The 20,450-nt window shown below is 37.0% G+C and overlaps 1 protein-coding gene across 7 annotated transcripts in view; it reads left to right on the top strand.

Moving 5' to 3' along the window:
- NAV3 (neuron navigator 3) overlaps window positions 1-20,450 on the top strand; it is a 902,555-nt gene that overhangs the window by 638,720 nt on the left and 243,385 nt on the right. For all 7 annotated transcript variants that reach the window (XR_015163426.1, XM_086398822.1, XM_086398818.1 and 4 more), the window contains 2 exons: window positions 11,174-11,246; window positions 14,267-14,450. Coding sequence is in view for 5 of the 7 variants with exons in the window: in XM_086398822.1 (XP_086254948.1) it covers window positions 11,174-11,246; window positions 14,267-14,450 (257 nt within the window). In the remaining 2 variants the exon portion in view is untranslated. The remainder of the gene's footprint in view (window positions 1-11,173; window positions 11,247-14,266; window positions 14,451-20,450) is intronic.

Below are 20,450 nucleotides of genomic sequence, written 5' to 3' on the forward strand. Positions count from 1 at the left end.
TTAAATAATTTATATGAGTTAAATTAAACTGACCTGTGTGGATAGCCATAGACAAAAATTCATGATGTATCAGGTTACACTTGAAAACATTGTATTGCCCTTTAATTTGTATAAGTCATGTTTCAAACATAAAAAATATTATGAAATTGCATCCCATGCATGCATCCTAAGTCACTTTAGCCGTGTCCTATTTTTTATGGTCCTGTGGACTGTAGCCCACAAGGCTCCTCTGTGCAAGGGATTCTCCAGACAAGAATACTGGAGTGGGTTCCCATGTCTTCCTCCAGGGGACCTTCCTGACCCAGGGATCAGACCCACTTCTCTTACATGTCCTGCACTGTAGGTTGCTCTTTACCACTAGTGCCACCTGGGAAGCCCATTATGAAACTGCATCGCAGAAGCATCAGGCTCTAGAGATGGACCTGAGAGTGCGGCAGTACCAGTATCGCTTATTGATTCACTTGTAGACTAACTGCCAACCGTCTGTATCCAGGGCTGTACTAGACGCTTTGCTTGCATTTCCATTGCACCATCAGAGCAAACCTATGAAAGAATTTGCCTCATTGAGTCTGCTTGTGTCCCTTTTCAGTAAGTGGAAGAATCGGTTTTTGTCTCATGTCTATTTAAGACTAAAAAAACAACAATTTGAGTCTAGGCCACATTGCTTTTAAACTTATTAATAAATGCATTTAACAAAATAAGGTCTGAAACTCAAGTCTTTAAATTTTAACCTCTTCATCTTCCACCTCTCCCTCCTTCTTCTTTAGTGTTTGGATCCTTTTCCTCTCTCCCCTCCCTCCAAACTTGCAACATAAAGGAGTGTTTTTCTTTAATACAATACTTGTTTATTCCATCTACAGCAGAAATAGGAGCTTTGGTTAGTTTGGGAGAGCATACAGGCATATGGGATAATGATTTATAGATTTTATGGTGAAATTATGCATTTGAAAAATATTATTATATGTAGCTTTACCCTTATATGTAATATATATATAGATAGATATTATGTAAGTTTAGAACAGTTTTATAATTTCATAATAAAAAACAAAAATTCCTTGTTTTGTTCTCTGTAACAAACGGAGAAGCAAGAACTTACTAAAAACCCAGAGAATATATTTTCAGGTTAATAGGTACTGATGCAGTATTTTATAATTTTATATTTATAACACTTTCTATTGGCAATTATAGCCTATAATGAAGATTTAATATCATCTTTAATAGGTAACTAATATTAAATGATGTTCATCATTCTCTAACACCAAGTCAGTTAAAGCAGAATATAGAATTTTAAACAAAAAACAATTTTTATCTGATAAAGTCCTAATAAATTTTCCATTTGAGTACCCTTATATATCTATCTAATTGCTCTTATACACACACATTCTGTAATATGTGTGTTTATATGGGCATTTCTAGTATGAAAATATGGAGAAGGCAATGGCACCCCACTCCAGTACTCTTGCCTGGAAAATCCCATGGGCAGAGGAGCCTGGTAGGCTGCAGTCCGTGGGGTCGCTAAGAGTCAGACACGACCGAGCGACTTCACTTTCACTTTTATGCATTGGAGAAGGAAATGGCAACCCACTCCAGTGTTCTTGCCTGGAGAATCCCAGGGACGGGGGAGCCTGGTGGGCTTCTGTCTGTGGGGTCACACAGAGTCGGACACGACTGAAGCGACTTAGCAGCAGCAGCAGCAGTATGAAAATATATACATACACATGTATACACACAGACATAGATACACATATGCCTAGTATAGAGCTAAGCTCTTCATAAACATCTGTATTCCTCACATAATATATTGTGTGGGAGCTGCTTTCATTCTCATTTCACAGATAGGTTAGCTGAGGCTTCAGGAGAGTAAAAACTTTATCAATTTATTTTTTTGAATTCTTACAGGGTGTAAATGTCATAACTAGGATTCAAACTCAGATTTGAGTGCAAACTTTAAACTATTATTCTGTAGTACTTAATCATGTGTCTCACCCCAGACCAAATTAACACAAAAACAAACTGAAGAGCCAAACAGAATTACTATTTCCTACCTCTCCCTATCCCACAGCACAAACTAACTTGAAATAGAAAAACAAAGCATGGGATATAGGGCACAGTGGCAAGAGGTACCAAGTTAAACTGCATCTTTCATCTGCACTCCCCATAGATTAGCAAATCAATCCTCAGAGGACAAGGCCTAGAGATCTGCATGCTCACAGACCCCAACTCACCCTTACGTGCTAAAGACTCACCCTTGCCCTGCTGCCCTGCTAAGTAGATAATTGTGTTAGTTTCTTGTGCTGTAACAAATTATCACAAATGTGGCTTCAAACAGTAGAACTTTAATCTCTCACTTGTCTGGATGCAAGAAATCTGAAATCAGTACTCAGTCAGTCAGTTCAGTCGCTCAGCCATGTCCAACTCTTTGCGACCCCATGGACTGCAGCATGCTAGGCTTCTCTGTCCATCACCAACTCCCAGAGCTTACTCAAACTCATGTCCATCGAATTGGTGATGCCATCCAACCATCTCATCCTCTGTTATCCTCTTCCCCTCCCACCTTCAATCTTTCCCAGCATCAGGGTCTTTTCCAATGAGTCAGTTCTTCACATCAGGTGGCCAAAGTATTGGAGTTTCAGCTTCAGCATTAGTCCTTCCAATGAATATTCAGGACTGATTTCCTTTAGGACTGACTGGTTGGATCTCCTTGCAGTCCAAGGAACTCTCAACAGTCTTCTCCAACACCACAGTTCAAAAGCATCAATTCTTTGGTGCTCAGCTTTCTTTATAGTCCAACTCTCACATCCATACATGATTACTGCAGACAGCACAGCTTTGACTAGATGGCTCTTTGTTGGTAAAGTAATGTCTCTGCTTTTTAATATGCTGTCTAATTTGGTCATAGCTTTTCTTCCAGGAGCAAAAGTCTTTTAATTTCATGGCTGCTGTCACCATCTGCAGTGATTTTGGAACCCTCAAAAATAAAGTTTGTCACTGTTTCCATTGTTTCTCCATCTGTTTGCCATGAAGTGATGGGACCAGATGCCATGATCTTAGTTTTCTGAATGTTGAACTTTAAGCCAACTTTTACACTCTCCTCTTTCACTTTCATCAAGAGGCTCTTTAGTTCTTCTTCGCTTTCTGCCATAAGGGTGGTGTCATCTGCATACCTGAAGTTACTGATATTTCTCCCAGCAATCTTGATTCCAGTTTGTAGCCTGGCATTTCACATGAGCTACTCTGCATATAAATTAAATAAGTAAGGTGACAGTATACAGCTTTGACATACTCCTTTCCCGATTTGGAACCAGTCTGATGTTCCATGTCCAGCTCTAACTGTTGCTTCTTGACCTGCATACAGATTTCCCAGGAGGCAGGTCAGGTGGTCTGGTGTTCCCATCTCTTTAAGAATTTTCCACAGTTTGTTATGATCTACATAACATCAGTATCCCATGGCCAAAATCAAGCCTTCAGCAATCCTGTGCTCCCTCAAGGGGCTGTAGGGGGAATCTATTCCTTGTTTGTTCCAGCTGCTGGTAACTGCCAGCATTCCTTGGCTTGTGGCCACATCAATCATTCTATATGTTCATCTACCAGAATATAAAAAGCATTGGATAGTTGTGAAATAATTTGGAATCACTTAAACCTTATAAACTTAGACTCTGTATGGAGCACATAGATTTTACATGTTCTTTATGTCCTTGTTTGTTAGTCAGTCATTTGGGTCTGATTCTTTGAGACCCCGTGGATCGTAGCCCATCAGGCTCCTCTGTCCATGGGATTCTCCAGGCAAGAATACTGGAGTGGGAGTGGGTTGCCATTTCCTCCCAACCCAGGAATCAAACCTAGGTCTCCTGCATTGCAGGCATATTCTTTACAATCTGAGCCACCAGGAAAGCCCATACTCTCACTGAACAATTTCATCCTTACATTCAACCATCTTGTGCCAGACCAGTATCCTACCTAGCTGTCTGTTAATCATGTAGAGACCTTGAGTCAAAAGCTAGAACTGACTTAACTCAGAATGCCTCAGTTACAGTGGTAGGAAGCATAGTATGGCAATAATTGTTATTTCATTGAAGACTGATGGGGATGCGTTTGAATTCTGGTTCTGCTGTGTACTCAATTGTGTAAACTTATAAAAAGTACAGAGAATGCAATGGCACCCCACCCCAGTACTCTTGCCTGGAATATCCCATGGACAGAGGAGTCTGGTGGGCTGCAGTCCACGGGGTCGATAAGAGTCGGACACAACTGAGCGACTTCACTTTCACTTTTCACTTTCATGCGTTGGAGAAGGAAATGGTAACCCACTCCAGTGTTCTTGCCTGGAGAATCCCAGGGACGGTGGAGCCTGGTGGGCTGCTATCTATGGGGTCACACAGAGTCAGACACGAATGAAGTGACTTAGCAGTAACAGTAGCAGTATAAAAATATGTCATTTCTAAGGCTTTATTGAATGATCAGAATATCAAATTTTCCAGCCTCTATAGTGAAAATGATAAGGATTTTGCATTTGGAGTAAATAATATACATGCTTAATGTGTATGAATTCCCTTCCTGTGCTGGGATTTTGAGTGATGGAGAAAGAAGTGGCTTCTAACCCATGTCCCCTGCTTCTGTGCTTCACATGTAGTATGAGGTTCCTCACAGTGCAGCCTGTTGTGAAGTTAATATTTTACATATGACATATTAAAATTAAACCCATTAAAATGGACTTTTAAAATTAAAGCACATGGCAGATAGTATGGGTAGAAATTGATTTGTGAAATGTTTATTAATTTCTATCTATAAACCTATGTATATACTGTGTGATCATAAAAAAAAAAGAAGATATCTTCCGTGCAACACTGACAATTTATTTCTTTTGCTTCAAATACACTATTACTGTCCTGAGCCTTAAGATCAAGCCCAGCCACTAGCAAGATGTGGAAGATGTTACACATCCAGCGTTATCTCTATGGATTCATCTTCTGCCATTAGATTTGCTAGATCTCAAGATTCTTGATCTTGGAGTCCCTTCTTCCTGAACACTCCTCTGACACAGTTTCTTAAAACCTTTTGAAGGCCACCAGAAAGGTCTATTTTCACATTGATAACAAAGAAGTTGTGGGAAAAGCTTTAAGTAGGGTTCAACTCTTAATATTCCTAGCTATTCTGAATTCCTTGCAAGTCCTTTAACTTAAGGTGTTTCTCACCCCTCAAGGGTTCACATATTGTACCTTCCTTGGCTTCGCTTCACCCCACATCCTGTTATTTGGTTAACCCTTCCTAACCTTTCAGGGACTAGTTCAGGTTTCCCTTGAAGCAGAAATATATATGTGTGTGTGTGTGTGTGTGTGTGTGTGTCAAGTTAATGACACAGACTCTGGTTTTGATATATTCTGTCTGTGTAACCTTGAGCATCTCAATTTAATTAGCTGATCAACACTTACCCCTGGAAAAAATGTTATACTTATGGTAACTTTGGTAACTTTGGTAAATTTGGCCTTGGAATACAGAATGAAGCAGGGCAAAGACTAATAGAGTTTTGCCAAGAAAATGCACTGGTCATAACAAACACTCTCTTCCAACAACACAAGAAAAGTCTCTACACATGGACATCACCAGATGGTCAACACCAAAATCAGATTAATTATATTCTTTGCGGCCAAAGATGGAGAAGCTCTATACAGTCAGCAAAAACAAGACCAGGAGCTGACTGTGGCTCAGATCATGAACTCCTTATTGCCAAATTCAGACTTAAATTGAAGAAAGTAGGGAAAACCACTAGACCATTCAGGTATGACCTAAATTAAATCCCTTATGATTATACAGTGGAAGTGAGAAATAGATTTAAGGGCCTAGATCTGATAGATAGAGTGCCTGATGAACTATGGAATGAAGTTCGTGACATTGTACAGGAGACAGTGATCAAGACCATCCCCATGGAAAAGAAATGCAAAAAAGCAAAATGGCTGTCTGGGGAGGCCTTACAAATAGCTGTGAAATGAAGAGAAGCGAAAAGCAAAGGAGAAAAGGAAAGATATAAACATCTGAATGCAGAAATCCAAAGAATAGCAAGAAGAGATAAGAAGGCCTTCTTCAGTGATCAATGCAAAGAAATAGAGGAAAACAACAGAATGGGAAAGACTAGAGATATCTTCAAGAAAATCAGAGATACCACAGGAATATTTCATGCAAAGATGGGCTCGATAAAGGACAAAATGGTATGGACCTAACAGAAGCAGAAGATATTAAAAAGAGATGGCAAGAATACACAGAAGAAGTGTACAAAAAAGATCTTCGTGACCCAGATAATCACGATGGTGTGATCACTGACCTAGAGCCAGACATCCTGGAATGTGAAGTCAAGTGGGCCTTAGAAAGCATCACTACGAACAAAGCTAGTGGAGGTGATGAAATTCCAGTTGAGCTTTTCCAAATCCTGAAAGATGATGCTGTGAAAGTGCTGCACTCACTATGCCAGCAAATTTGGAAAACTCAGCAGTGGCCACAGGACTGGAAAAGGTCGGTTTTCATTCCAATCCCAAAGAAAGGCAATGCCAAAGAATGCTCAAACTACCGCACAATTGCACTCATCTCACACGCTAGTAAAGTAATGCTCAAAATTCTCCAAGCCAGGCTTCAGCAATATGTGAACCGTGAACTTCCTGATGTTCAAGCTGGTTTTAGAAAAGGCAGAGGAACCAGAGATCAAATTGCCAGCATCTGCTGGATCATGGAAAAAGCAAGAGAGTTCCAGAAAAGCATCTATTTCTGCTTTATTGACTATGCCAAAGCCCTTGACTGTGTTGATCACAATAAACTGTGGAAAATTCTTCAAGAGATGGGAATCCCAGACCACCTGATCTGCCTCTTGAGAAATTTGTATGCAGGTCAGGAAGCAACAGTTAGAACTGGACGTGGAACAACAGACTGGTTCCAAATAGGAAAAGGTGTACGTCAAGGCTGTATATTGTCACCCTGCTTATTTAACTTATATGCAGAGTACATCATGAGAAATGCTGGATTGGAAGAAACACAAGCTGGAATCAAGATTGCCGGGAGAAATCTCAATAACCTCAGATATGCAGATGATACCACCCTTATGGCAGAAAGTGAAGAGGAACTCAAAAGCCTCTTGATGAAAGTGAAAGAGGAGAGTGAAAAAGTTGGCTTAAAGTTCAACATTCAGAAAACGAAGATCATGGCATCCGGTCCCATCACTTCATGGGAAATAGATGGGGAAACAGTGGAAACAGTGTCAGACTTTATTTTTCTGGGCTCCAAAATCACTACAGATGGTGACTGCAGCCATGAAATTAAAAGACATTTACTCCTTGGAAGGAAAGTTATGACCAACCTAGATAGCATATTCAAAAGCAGAGACATTACTTTGCCAACAAAGGTCCGTCTAGTCAAGGCTATGGTTTTTCCTGTGGTCATGTATGGATGTGAGAGTTGAACTGTGAAGAAGGTTGAGCGCCAAAGAATTGATGCTTTTGAACTGTGGTGTTGGAGAAGACTCTTGAGAGTCCCTTGGACTGCAAGGAGATCCAACTAGTCCATTCTGAAGGAGATCAGCCCTGGGATTTCTTTGGAAGGAATGATGCTAAAGCTGAAGCTCCAGTACTTTGGCCACCTCATGCGAAGAGTTGACTTATTGGAAAGGACTCTGATGCTGGGAGGGATTGAGGGCAAGAGGAGAAGGGGATGACAGAGGAATCGATGGCTGGATGGCATCACTGACTCGATAGACGTGAGTCTGGGTGAACTCCGGGAGTTGGTGATGGACAGGGAGGCCTGGCGTGCTGCGATTCATGGGGTCGCAAAGAGTCGGACATGACTTAGTGAATGATCTGATGGTAACTTTAGAAGAAGAGATCTTTGTAACCATGATAGATAATCTTAGTTCTAATAAATTTCCTAGTCTCTTACCTCTGATTATGAATAGACTGTTTAGCAGTCTGTGTTTCTCTATAACATTCATTGCATTACATTGGAATCATCTCTCCTATGAGATTATATATGTATTTAAGGTCTTGGACATGTCTCAATGAATAAATAATCATTATGTGAATGAATGAAAACAAACATCTTAACAGTTTTAGCCAATGCAAAAACATTATTGCATTTTACTTTAATTTTCTAAGTGTTTATATTTTAAAGAGTTATAATAAAATCTTTGGCTGAAATCTATATAATCATTTGTATTTTGCCATATGATAGAAGTTTGCTCAAACTGAGCCATCTTATTTATTTTTTTGGTTGAAATAAAATTTAGTTAATTTATACAATGACATTAGCAATACTTGTTTATCTTGAAAAATGGGAAGAATCATTAATTTAAAATAGCACGAGTCACAAAAGAATTTACATCCAGAGAGAATAAAAGTTACATTTGGTTTATATTCTTCTACATATTTTCTATGTATGATTCATAACAGCAGTACCTACAGACATGCCCTAACCAGGATGCCTTGTGTCTGCAGAGAAAACTCAAGTCTTTTAAGTATTATGCCTGCTATCTGGTTTACAGTTATTTAGCTTTTATATTGCAGTGGTTTTAGGATCCCAGTGGGTATTGGGAGCCTTTTCAGTTCCAGGCCAGATTTACTCTGTAAGCATGACTGCAGAGAGGAAAGGCTGGCACAGTCTGTTTTCAGATGTCCTTGTGAGCAATTGTATTGCTCTCGGTAGCTCTTATGGGCATGCCTGCTCCTCCTTCTGAAGCTTGCCCAACCTTATCAAAATCAGACTTATCCTGTGTGTCCAAATAATACTTCTTCCATAGTGAAAGCTGATAAATCCATTCTCTTCACTGCCACACTGTTCTTTATAATTCTCTTTTGGAATATTATGCCTTGTGTTATGCTGATTTATGAATCTTTTTTCGTTCTCTTCAGCTGTATTACAAACTCACAAAGCTCACAAAGGCAAAGATATTTTTTCCTTCCTTATGTTGTCTCATTTTCTAATAACAAGATGCAGTGTGAAGAAAGGAAAGAATTCAAAGTAGGTTCCAGAACTATAGGGTTTTTGAATATTTCAATGTAAAACAGGTAGAACAAGAAGGTCCACTTGGTCATGTAATATTTAGTGTCTTCAACTCTATAATTCTTTCAGTAAAACTTATTTTGAAATGAATTAATATAAAACTTTTTTTTTTCCTCAAAGCACATGTGTATACCTTGGCAGCAATCATTTTAAAGCAAAAAACCTCTCATTGGATATTATTGCTTTAATTTTGCACAAAATTACATTTAAAAAGAAATGTAAACAGTTGTCCATTTTATAAAGACAAAGTCTGGAATGTATTTTTTCTTTTTATTTTCTTTAAAAGACATTTTGACCTTCCTATGAAGCTTAGCTAGAGAAGACATTGGCAGAACTTCGTATGTCCTCATACATAGCTTTTGATGAGAATTTAATAAGACAGAGAACAGTACCTTGCCAAGTATTAACTTTAAACCTTATTTACTTTAGAATTTCAAGATTTATGGAATACCAAAAAACCCATGGAGATGACTCACAAAGAACTGGAACTTTCTAGTTTCCTACACTCTTTTAAAAAGTCTTAGTTATTTAACTTTGCTACATATTGCCATGACTAATACTGAAATCAACTCATGAATTAACATAAATTAATCTGTTTCTTTTTGGTTCTCACCCCAAATGGTTAATCACTCTCTGGTTATTGTGCTGAAATGGACTATTTAAAAGCGGTGGCATTAGTCTTTTAAATTACAAAGGTGATGTCTGTATTTAATCAGAGAATTACTCAACTATGGGAATACAAATATAGTTTTTCTCTTTTTATTTCTAAATTATGAAAATAAGACAACACTTAGAAAATATAGAACAAAGTCATATAGTCCCATTATATAATAAAATTATTTTTAAGTGGATAAATTAAGATTTTTGTTGGAATTTCAATATCAAGCTCTCAAAATTAATAGAATATACAGAAAAGTAGAAGGGTATAGTAGACCTGAAAAGCACCATGAACCATTTTAATATAATTAAGATTTATACAATTTTCACACAAGAGTAGGTTGCAAAGTTCTATTCACGTTCCCATAGACTATAAACTCGGAGACACTGGAACACACCAGGGACATAAAACAAGGTGTAAAATTTCACGGTCTAAAGGTACTGAAATCATACAGAGTCTGTTCTCTTATCATTGTGGAATTATGTTAAAAATCAATATCAAAAGATATTTGAAAATAACCCACATATTTTCAAGTGCAATGTGACATTTACCAAGAGAGATCTTTGACTTAGCCATTGAAAGTCTCAGTAAAGTCAGAAGCCTGAAAAAACACAGAGGGTGATTGCTGAGATGAAAGCATTTAAAAGAAATTGCTGTCAAGATGAGGAATTAATACCAAAGATCCTTTAAAAACCTCATGTATTTGAAAATTAAATGTCCACTTTTAAATGATGGATGTATCTAAGAAGGCATAGCAAGGAAAATTAGAAAATATTGATAATGAAATACAAATAAAAAGAGAATTTGCCAGAATTTGTTGCATGCAGCTGAAGCTGGCTTATTGCAACTAAATACAATGTGGAATCTTGAATAATGTATAAAAACAAAGAATGGACACTAGCATAAAATTTTGGTAAATTTGAACCAAATCTGTACTTTACTTAATAACACCATATCACACATTAATTTCCTGTTTTATTTTGTTTTTCAACAACAGTAAATACAGTTTTTAAAAGAATTCTATGATTTAGAATGAAAATATACTTCATTTGTTTCATGTGTATCAACCCCTTTTCCATCTTATTTGTCTTTTGGCATACTTACTGACTGTTACTATTCGAATCTCAGTTACCCACATCCTAGTATTCTAAGCATCTCCTGTTTGGATGCTTCAGAGACTTGTGAAGCACAAAACCAGCCTGGTTTTATGTTAAGTAGGTGGGTTGCTAATCTGTAAGAATGCCATTCTTGATCAGGCCTCTATGAATTGTTTGTAAGTACCAAATCAGACAATGCAGTCTTTATATTCATCCTGCAATTAGCCAAAATTATTCTAGTTATAGTCCAGTTAAAGATCTCTAGTATGAAATGAATGTAAAGTATTCATTCTTTCTTTATCTTTCTCTCTGGCTTCATTCTAGCTCATTTATGTACTTAAAAATAATCTTCTAAGTTACTTTTTCACTGCTTTTCGTGTTGCAGATTGAAAATGTTGATGTCTGCCTTAGTTTTCTAGCAGCCAGAGGAGTAAATGTTCAAGGTCTATCTGCTGAAGGTAAGAAAAAGCATAATTGTCACAAATGGCATCTGTGTTTGAAAAGACTTTTGATAACACTAGAAATGTCAAATGAGAGTACATAGGCCCTTAATATAGAAAAGGAAATTAGTAAAGTTTCCAAAATAATAGAAACATAAGTTCTGTGGTTGTTAATGTATGCTTTCATTATGTAGCTATGTTCCAGATTTTGTCAAAGTTGTTCTTTACATTACTGAGTATATGGAAGGGGGGCATATTAACAAAGTATCTTTATGATATAACGATTAAGTAGTACTTTTAGAATATTAAGTAGATGGATGGATAGATAATGCTGGGTAGTAGATGGACAGAAATACAGTTAAATGGTGTAATTAATGCTTAAATATTGTTTTATCAATAACAATTCTATAATTTGATCAAGTTAGCAGTCCAAGTCTAAATATTTGGTAAGTTTAATCAAGTCCTCAGGAATTCTTAAATAATTAGTATTAGTAACTGTTCTATGTAAAGGCCTTAACATTTTTAAAAGTTTAAAAGATCATCACTGACATTGAAATACAGAAAACAGGAAAAAGACAACTAAATCTGTCACTTTTTTCCTGCTTTCTTTTTCTTCAACATATATTTTTTAGGAAACGTTTTCAAAATTTTCAAGTAGTAATAGTAACAAAAACAATTGCTAACGTTATGACATATCAGTTCCTTTGAGATCTATATAAGCAACAAGCATTTTTTAAATTAGAATTTTAATTATATTACATTCATCCCTTTTGGCAATTTTTGTTACTTAATGTTTCTACTACAGTCAATTTACTCTGCAAAGCCTTCCCGACTCCCACAGATAGTATAAATACTAGATAGGTCTAAATTTTACAAGTTTTACTGCCATTGCAAAAATAGGAATTGTGTGACTTCTGAAATATTATGAACATGAACTAGAATTATTTACTTTTCTCAATTTTTCTGCACTGTTTAAATTTTATTTTGAACTTCTTCTATCCTTTATATGTTTATGTCATGATATTTAATATTAAATTATATACTTAAAGGCCAAAACTTAGGTTCAAACCTAATACATGGTTCTGTTACTGAGAATAATATTTGAGAAAATTGTCCAGGATGATACTTTACTTTCTAAGAGGTTAAAAGTAGGTGGAAATGTTACTATTTGTTGGTTTTATGTCTCTTCCTTTTAACATGACATCTTTTATTAACATAAGCCTGTTGCTTTTTATTTATCTCCTAAAAATATATGAATAGTCAAAATGATTTTCTGTATTTATTAAACATGAATACTAATAAAACAAGTTTAAAGAATATCTTTCAATAAGATTCACAGGAGAAACTTAATACTTGCAGGTTCACCCAAGAAAATTTATCCTGTCTCACTGTAGCTTTATACTGATCAAGCCTATACTTATGGCCCCTGTGAGGAAGGTTGGGGGTTATAATAACTCAGCCTTATTTTATATGAAAAATTCCACTGCATAGTGTGTGTGTGACATTATAAACCATCAGAGAGCAAGAAATTTAAGTAGGTTTATTAATGTTTCTAAATTCTGAAAAGGAGGCATAAAACCTTGACCTCACAAGAGGATATATTTTATTGTCAATGGCAAGTTTCATTTAAAGTATGATTATAGGTTGCATAGCATTATATCCAGCTTTAGTGGTCTCTCTTTTTCTAATTCTAAAATTATAACTCCAGAAGAAAAAAACTAGCTCGTGTTATGGCCTACTTTGTGCATTTTATTTTTTCCTCAGTGTTAGAAAAACTTACACAGGAGCCTCATGTGTTTAGAACTAGAAATTCTACTTATTCTATTATGCTTATTCTACTTACACTATTATGCATGCATAATAAGCATGCATCTAAAGCCATGCATAAAGTTATCTTAATCATTTGTTAATATGTAATGTGAATTAAAAATAAAAGAATTGGAACATTAAAGTGGATAACTATGGTGCCATCTGCTCTTTGGAGGACAAATACATAGTTTTTTAATAAATCGCTTGGTGGGTGATTTAGAATATTGCTAACAGTTATTATGAGGTACACCCATACAGCATCAGTGGAGAAGGAAATGGCACCCCACTCCAGTACTCTTGTCTGGAAAATCCCATGGATGGAGGAGCCTGGTAGGCTAAAGTCCATGGGGTCACTAAGAGTCGAACACGACTGAGCGACTTCACTTTCACTTTTCACTCTCATGCGTTGGAGAAGGAAATGGCAACCCACTCCAGTGTTCTTGCCTGGAGAATCCCAGGGACAGAGGAGCCTGGTGGGCTGCTGTCTATGGGGTCCCACAGGGTCAGACACAATTGAAGCGACTTAGCAGCAGCAGCAGCAGCAGCAGGATATAGCATCAGTATTTATAATGCAAGCCACTGAGCTTTCTTTCTCTAGCTCATAGGCATCCCTCCACTGGTAACAGCTGTGTGCATTTGTGAGGGAAAATATGTGTGTGTGTGCATGTGCTCAGCCATGTCAGACTCTTTTGAGACCCCAATGAACTGTAGCCCACCAGACTCCTCTGTCCAAGGGATGTCCCAAGCAAGAATACTGGAGTGGATTGCTATTTCCTGCTCCAGGAGATCTTCCTGACCCAGGGATCGAACCTGTGTCTCCTAAATCTCTTGCACTGGCAGGCAGATTCTTTACCACTGACCCACCTGGGAAGCCCATTTGAGAGATAAACAGAATGATAAATCAAATGAGGAACACAAAACAGAGCACCTATCTATTGGCATGAAGAAGCTACCTTGAGAAAAACTTTAGTTCAGGGTCAGCAAAGAGCATCCCTTGAGTAACCTTTGTTCTCTCTCTGAAATTTCCAAACTAGTAAAACTGTTAGCATGTTTTAGAAAATCAGACTTACTTAAATGTGTGACTGAGAAAACCAAGTTTTATTTCTGTCTTCAAAGATTTAGTCTATTAAGAATCTATTGGAAGCAATTTGCAAACTGCTTCTAGAATTTCTTTTGTTAAAAAAAATAATTTTATATGATACTGTTTTTATATTTTCCGCTTGATACAGAAATAAGAAATGGAAACTTAAAAGCCATTCTAGGGCTGTTTTTCAGTTTGTCTCGCTACAAGCAGCAGCAGCACCACCAGCAGCAGTATTACCAGTCCTTGGTGGAGCTTCAGCAGCGGGTCACCCACGCCTCCCCTCAAGCAGAAGCCAGCCAGGCCAAAACCCAGCAAGATATGCAGTCCAGGTAAGGGAGGGAAGCGGGGGATGTGTTTAAAATGAATTTACATTGATGGGAGTCTTGGGAGCATGTAGACACAGCCAGGGTGGGATGCTGGCAATTTGTTTTTATAAGTTTTTGTTTGTGAGTTTGGTCACCATATTTATGTAGTTGTATCCATGTGATGCGATTATTTGACTAATGTTATAGAATTTAAAACCTCTTTTGCTTGGATAACCAACATTGTCACTTTTTAGGTGAAATATTTGTGTTTGTTTTCTAAAGGTGATCGTGGTTTGTATCGAAATGTGTGAAGTGTCTTTCTTGTAAGCTGCGTGTCACAGTTACTTTCTTCTTATTTAGAATGTACTTTTGGAGTCCTGGTCTCCAGTTGTATAGTTTTCTTTTGTCGATGTTTCAGATTGGTTAAATCATTAAATCTGTCAAAAAGTTTAGGCCTGTTAAACACAGGAGTTTGAGTGTTTGGGAACATGCTGTTTTGATGTGAGATTGTATGTGTGTATTTATATACACAGGTTATGTTTGTCTTACTTGAGTCTGTGGGTACATGTAGACACAGCCAGGATCCAGTGCTGACAAACCATTACAACATCCTTTACTCTTTCATTACTGCTTTTTTCAGTTTGGAATTACATCAGTCATGATTCAGGCAGAGAAGCAGAATCCGTAAAAAAAAAAATAGCGTTAACAGATTCATTGTAAAGAATTGATTCACGTGATTGTGTGGCTGGCAAGGCGAATGTGAAGACCAACAGCAGCCCAACAGAGAGGACAGGTTGACACTGTGAGCATGAGCCAAAACCGCTATGAACAGGTGGAATTTCATCTCTCAGGGAGGCCGCACTCCTGCTTTTAAGACCTTTCAAGGAGTGAATTGGGCCTACTATCCTAGCGATAATCTAGGATAATCTCCTTTAAGTCAAATGCTATGGATTTAGACCACATCCACAGAAGGCTTTCACAGAAAGACCCACATTGGTGCTGAGTGGGACTAAATAAACCTAGCTAAGTTGGCACGTCAAAAAATGATCACTGAACAAGATTAACAGGTTTCATGCAAATTGTTTATTTGTTTCTGATCAATGTGTGGGTTATCAGCTCTTTAGTTCTATCGCATACATAGCTATGATTGTTTTTCTTTTTTTCTTTTTTTTTAATACATAACATATGTTTAATATCAATGAAACATTTCAAATTAAAATTACAAAGCTAACATGAGATTCTCTAATATGTTTAATTCTCTTAAATGCTTCCAACATCTTTAAAAACAAATACACATATATAGTACCACAATGATTCTAAATGATTGTTTTTCTTAAGGAGAGAGAATGTCCAATACAAAAATACTCTTTACCATCTTCTAAAATATACACATGTATCAAATATATGTAAATATTTAACTTTTTCCATCTTAGAAGCCAAACCTAAAACCTAATAATACAGTTTGCCTGTAGTTTGTTTTTGGCAATTAGTACTGACTGAAAAAACTAATATAAAATTCCGAAATATGTTCACAAACCACTTCCCACTTATTGTCAGATACTCAACAGTTCAGAAATCTCCTCTTTCATCTGTCAACCACCCCTTGCTTCACATTAAGCAATATTTCTGTCTCTGTACAACCATGTAAACTCTACTTCTTTTGGCAAATTTTTCTCATTAGTGAATTATTAATAAAGAAAAATTATAGTTTCACCAAAAAATTTGGGATGTACTACAAAGGCCATGGAGTGATAAGGGAATGTTTGTTTTTACTCAAAAATGCAAATGTGCTTCTGCTTTTTTAAACTTGTCTTGGCATTTTGTGCTGTTGTGTGAAACTGTTTAGGAATCAAAGTGAAAAAAAAAAGATCTATAGTATAAGTTCTTTGGCTTTCCTTAAGAATAGAGGAGAAGAATAAAACATATGACTTATTAAATTGGGGGGTGATGGTTGATAGAAGCAGATCTAGATTTTGAGACCTGCCAGAAATAATATTTCTTAGAGTTTGGTTTAAGCCATTTGAATAGACAAGCAGCAAGAATAGTAGCTAGAAAAATACAGGAACTAAAATGGTATTGTGCAAAGAATGTTGACTCTGGAGATGAGATGAGCTATCATTTGTCACTTCTTTTCCTCACTCTACTTCTCTGTCATTGGAGTTTCTTGCCCCAGACTTCTCAGTGGTTATAACCCTTTGGGGGAGTTTTTTTCTCTTCTTGCAAGATATGCATGGATATTATGAAGCTGTATAATATTTTAAAAATATAGAACTATATATAGAATAGGCATGGTCATTTTACAGCGTCTTGGAGAGAGCTATCTTATTTTTTTTCAGTGAAAGGTTATAAAAAGCATTGGGAAGCCCATTCTTTTCACTAGTGTCCTTTAATTCTGGGATAGCAGGGGAATTCTTTACCATGAGTGTGACCTGGGAACCCTGATTTTTTTCTTTTGATAAATTGGATTTAATTACTTTTTGGATTGGTAATTTAACAAATCAGAGTACTTACTGTACTAAATGTAGTGCTTAGTTAGGTTCATGATAAAGAGGAGCTCAAAGTCTTCATTTCAGCAGAATTTATTATATGTTTTGGAGAATGCTCTATTTCAGATATTAATACTTATTTCCATTTGTGTGGGCTTGATAATGGAGAAGGCAATGGCACCCCACTCCAGTACTCTTACCTGGAAAATCCCATGGATAGAAGAGTCTGGTGGGCTGCAGTCCATGGGGTCACTAAGAGTTGGACATGTCTGAGCGACTTCACTTTCACTTTTCACTTTCATGCATTGGAGAAGGAAATGGCAACCCACTCCAGTGTTCTTGCCTGGAGAATCCCAGGGACGGGGGAGCCTGGTGAGCTGCTATCTATGGGCTTGCACAGAGTCAGACATGACTGAAGTGACTTAGCAGCAGCAGCGGGCTTGATAAGCAATCTAGATGTTTCTATCAATCACCCCTCAAAAGTTAATAATAAAGTGTATGTTTTATTTTTCTCCTTCTCCATTCTTAAGGAATTTCAAAGAACTTACACTATAGATCGTATTTTTCACTTTGATCCCTGCACAGTTTCACACATCACAAAATGCTAAGACAAACTTAAAGAACAGAAGCACATTTGCAGTATTGAGTAAAAACAAATATCCCTTATCATTCCATGGCCTTTTAGTACATTCAGTTTTTTTTTTGGTGAAACTGTAATTTTTCTTTATTAATCATTCATCAATGAGTAAAATTTGCCAAAGGAATTAGAGTTTACAATGTTGTACAGAGACAGAAATATTGCTTAAAGTTTGCTAAAATATTACTTAAATATTGCTAAAGGTTGATATAGTGAAATAGTATATGATTATAATTTATGTGAACTGAAATGTGATAACATATTTAAGCATTTTCAAAACCTATATTGACAGTATACATAGGAAAGGTTTAAGTCTCCATACTATAGAACCAAGGTGATAAATGTGAAAAAAACCCCAGGGACACATTTCTCTTTGTTTGCTTGAGATGTGAGTCATAAATCATGATTTATGAAGATTTTCTATTGATTTCAAAGCTCTTTCCAAGTGAACGGTTTAAATGACTGGTTCCTATATTATTCTAGATATTTAGCCAGAAAATGTTCTTGTATTTTTCTTGGTAGACCTGAAAGGATTTTAGTGCACCTTGTTTCATGAGAATGTTTTTGTTTTGTTCATTTTGTTTATTAAATAAACTGGCATAGGTGCCTAGATTTCCACAACATTTATTTTATTCACTAAGAATTGCTAATTTGTTTTGCTCTTTTGAGCATAACACTGAATGTTTCCATTTGAACATTTTTCATTCAAATAGGCATTTTGATCTAAAGATTAACAAGTAAAATATACAAGACAGAAAATCAAATGTGAACCAAGAGAAATAGAGCGGGGGTGGCAAACTCCCCTCTTGAGACTTCTCAGCTTCCTCTCTCCTGTAGAGTGTGTGTGTGGTTGTGTGCTGTGCGCATAGATGTGGGCACAGGTGCCTGTGTGTGTCCTGTTCGAGGACAGATCTTCTTGTTGGGAGCTCACCTCTGGAATCTGCCTGTACCTGGGTCCCAATTCTACCTCTTTCTAGCTGTGTGACTGTGGACAACTTACCTGATCTCTGTGTGCTTCAGGTTCCCATTTGCTAAAAGGGCAACGGCACCAATATCATGAGGTTGTTCTGGGGGTTCATTGGGTCAGAATCTAAAACTCACTGAACACACCTGGCAGATGTCACTCTTCCGCTCAGAGCCGTGACATGGCATCAAATAGCCTCAGCTTGCTCCCCACTTAGGAAACACGCTGTGTCTGATTCCTTTGCAAGAGTGCTCTTCCTCCGAGAGTCACTTGGCTGAATGTCTCACTCCTTCAGGTTCACTGCTCCCATGTCACCTTCTCACTGACGGTGACCTTGACTACTCTGTTAGCACTACAGGCTGCCCACCCATCCTAGTTGCTGTACTTTCCCTTCCTTTCCATAGCCCTAATCACTCTCTAACCTAAAACGTATTTATTATAGTCATTGTTTATTATTGCTACTTCCTCCCCTCCAGATCGTAAGCCCTGAGAGGAGAGTAGTGTTTTTATGTTTTAATACTTTTCGAGGGATTAAACAAGAACATTATACACAGGAGGTGCTTAGTAATGATTTCTGAAGTGATTTAAGGTAAAAATGAATGAATCTATTATAGCTGCTTCTAATTTTAAGAAGGAAGACTAACATTTGAAGTTGCAATGGTAGGTCATTTAAAATGGAAATTGTGTATATTTATAAAAATACTATATTAAAGATAAATGTATTTCGGATTCTCAGGTGGTCACGATATTGAACTATAGATAGTTTCAGAGTGGTATGTAGTGGAACCATCATCAGACCTTATCTGGATGCATGAAATTATTCGCCTCATCCTCACTGATCCCTGACTATATTCCTTTTTGGTCTTTCACGAAACATGTGAGAAAGAAACGAAATGCATGTGAAAGTGTAGCTAAGAAATTACATAGGTGATAGAGTATTAGAGGCAGTGATAACAAATCTTTCTGAACGAAACTAAGAGCTGTTTTGGGAATTTGGGAGATTATGATCCCCACAGAGGATCATTTGTCCCTTCTGCTTTTCATTTTGTAGGAGAAAGTCAAGAATGTGTCCAGTTGCTGTTTAGATGAACTTGCTCCTTCCTACAGGACTCACAAGTCAAATTGCAAAATCTCTGGGCACATGCTTTTTGAGTGACTTGCCTGCTCTCTTTACAGCCCCTTGCCAAGGTTCCTGTGACCCCTGCCACACACATTGCTCTTGGAACCCTCTTCCATGAAAGACATTTGCCTTCCCCTTTTCCAGGAAACATCCTTTCCTTCTGGGAGATTCACTGTGAAACTGGGGCAGTTTACAGCTTTTCAGCCTGAGGTTATAAATCTTGAGAAGTATAGAAGGAAGTTTAATTTAAGATGACAGGAAAGCTCTGGTAATTTAAGCCCTCGTGAACCTGGCTTCAATTAGTTGCTTAATTCAGCTCTATGTTGTGGATTATAGTGTGCTCTTCAAAAATGATGGTGAATCAATTAAACTTTAAAGAAAATGAAACAAACAACAAAGACATTTATGAATCTCCTTTTTAATATCACGATTTTTTTATTCCCAGAGAAAAATAATTGAAGGGAAAGAAATTATTCTTTAATTGATTGATTGAGGAAACCAAGAAAGGGTATAATAGTAACAGTGTGTGTATACACAGTGCTTATGTTCTATGCTTTTATTCAGTGTTTTTAAAGCTTGACAGCTAGTCATAGTTCTGCTGTTATGATGGGGTATCATCTCTATAGTTTTGGTTATTTTAGCATCAGGCAAACATGGGTTTCACTTCTGCCTACCAATTCCCAGTGATGTGGCATGAGGCAAGTTATTTTAACCTGCTCAAATACCAGTGTTCCTACCTCTAATATTGGAATGGTGATAACTTTCTCAGAAGGGTATTGAGAAGACCACAGGACATAATTTGTATTTAAAGTGCCTC

The sequence above is a fragment of the Bos grunniens genome, chromosome 5 (genome assembly GCF_055505025.1).
Source record: "Bos grunniens cultivar Pamir isolate PY7600 chromosome 5, Bosgru_T2T1.0, whole genome shotgun sequence".
Lineage (NCBI taxonomy): Eukaryota > Metazoa > Chordata > Mammalia > Artiodactyla > Bovidae > Bos > Bos grunniens.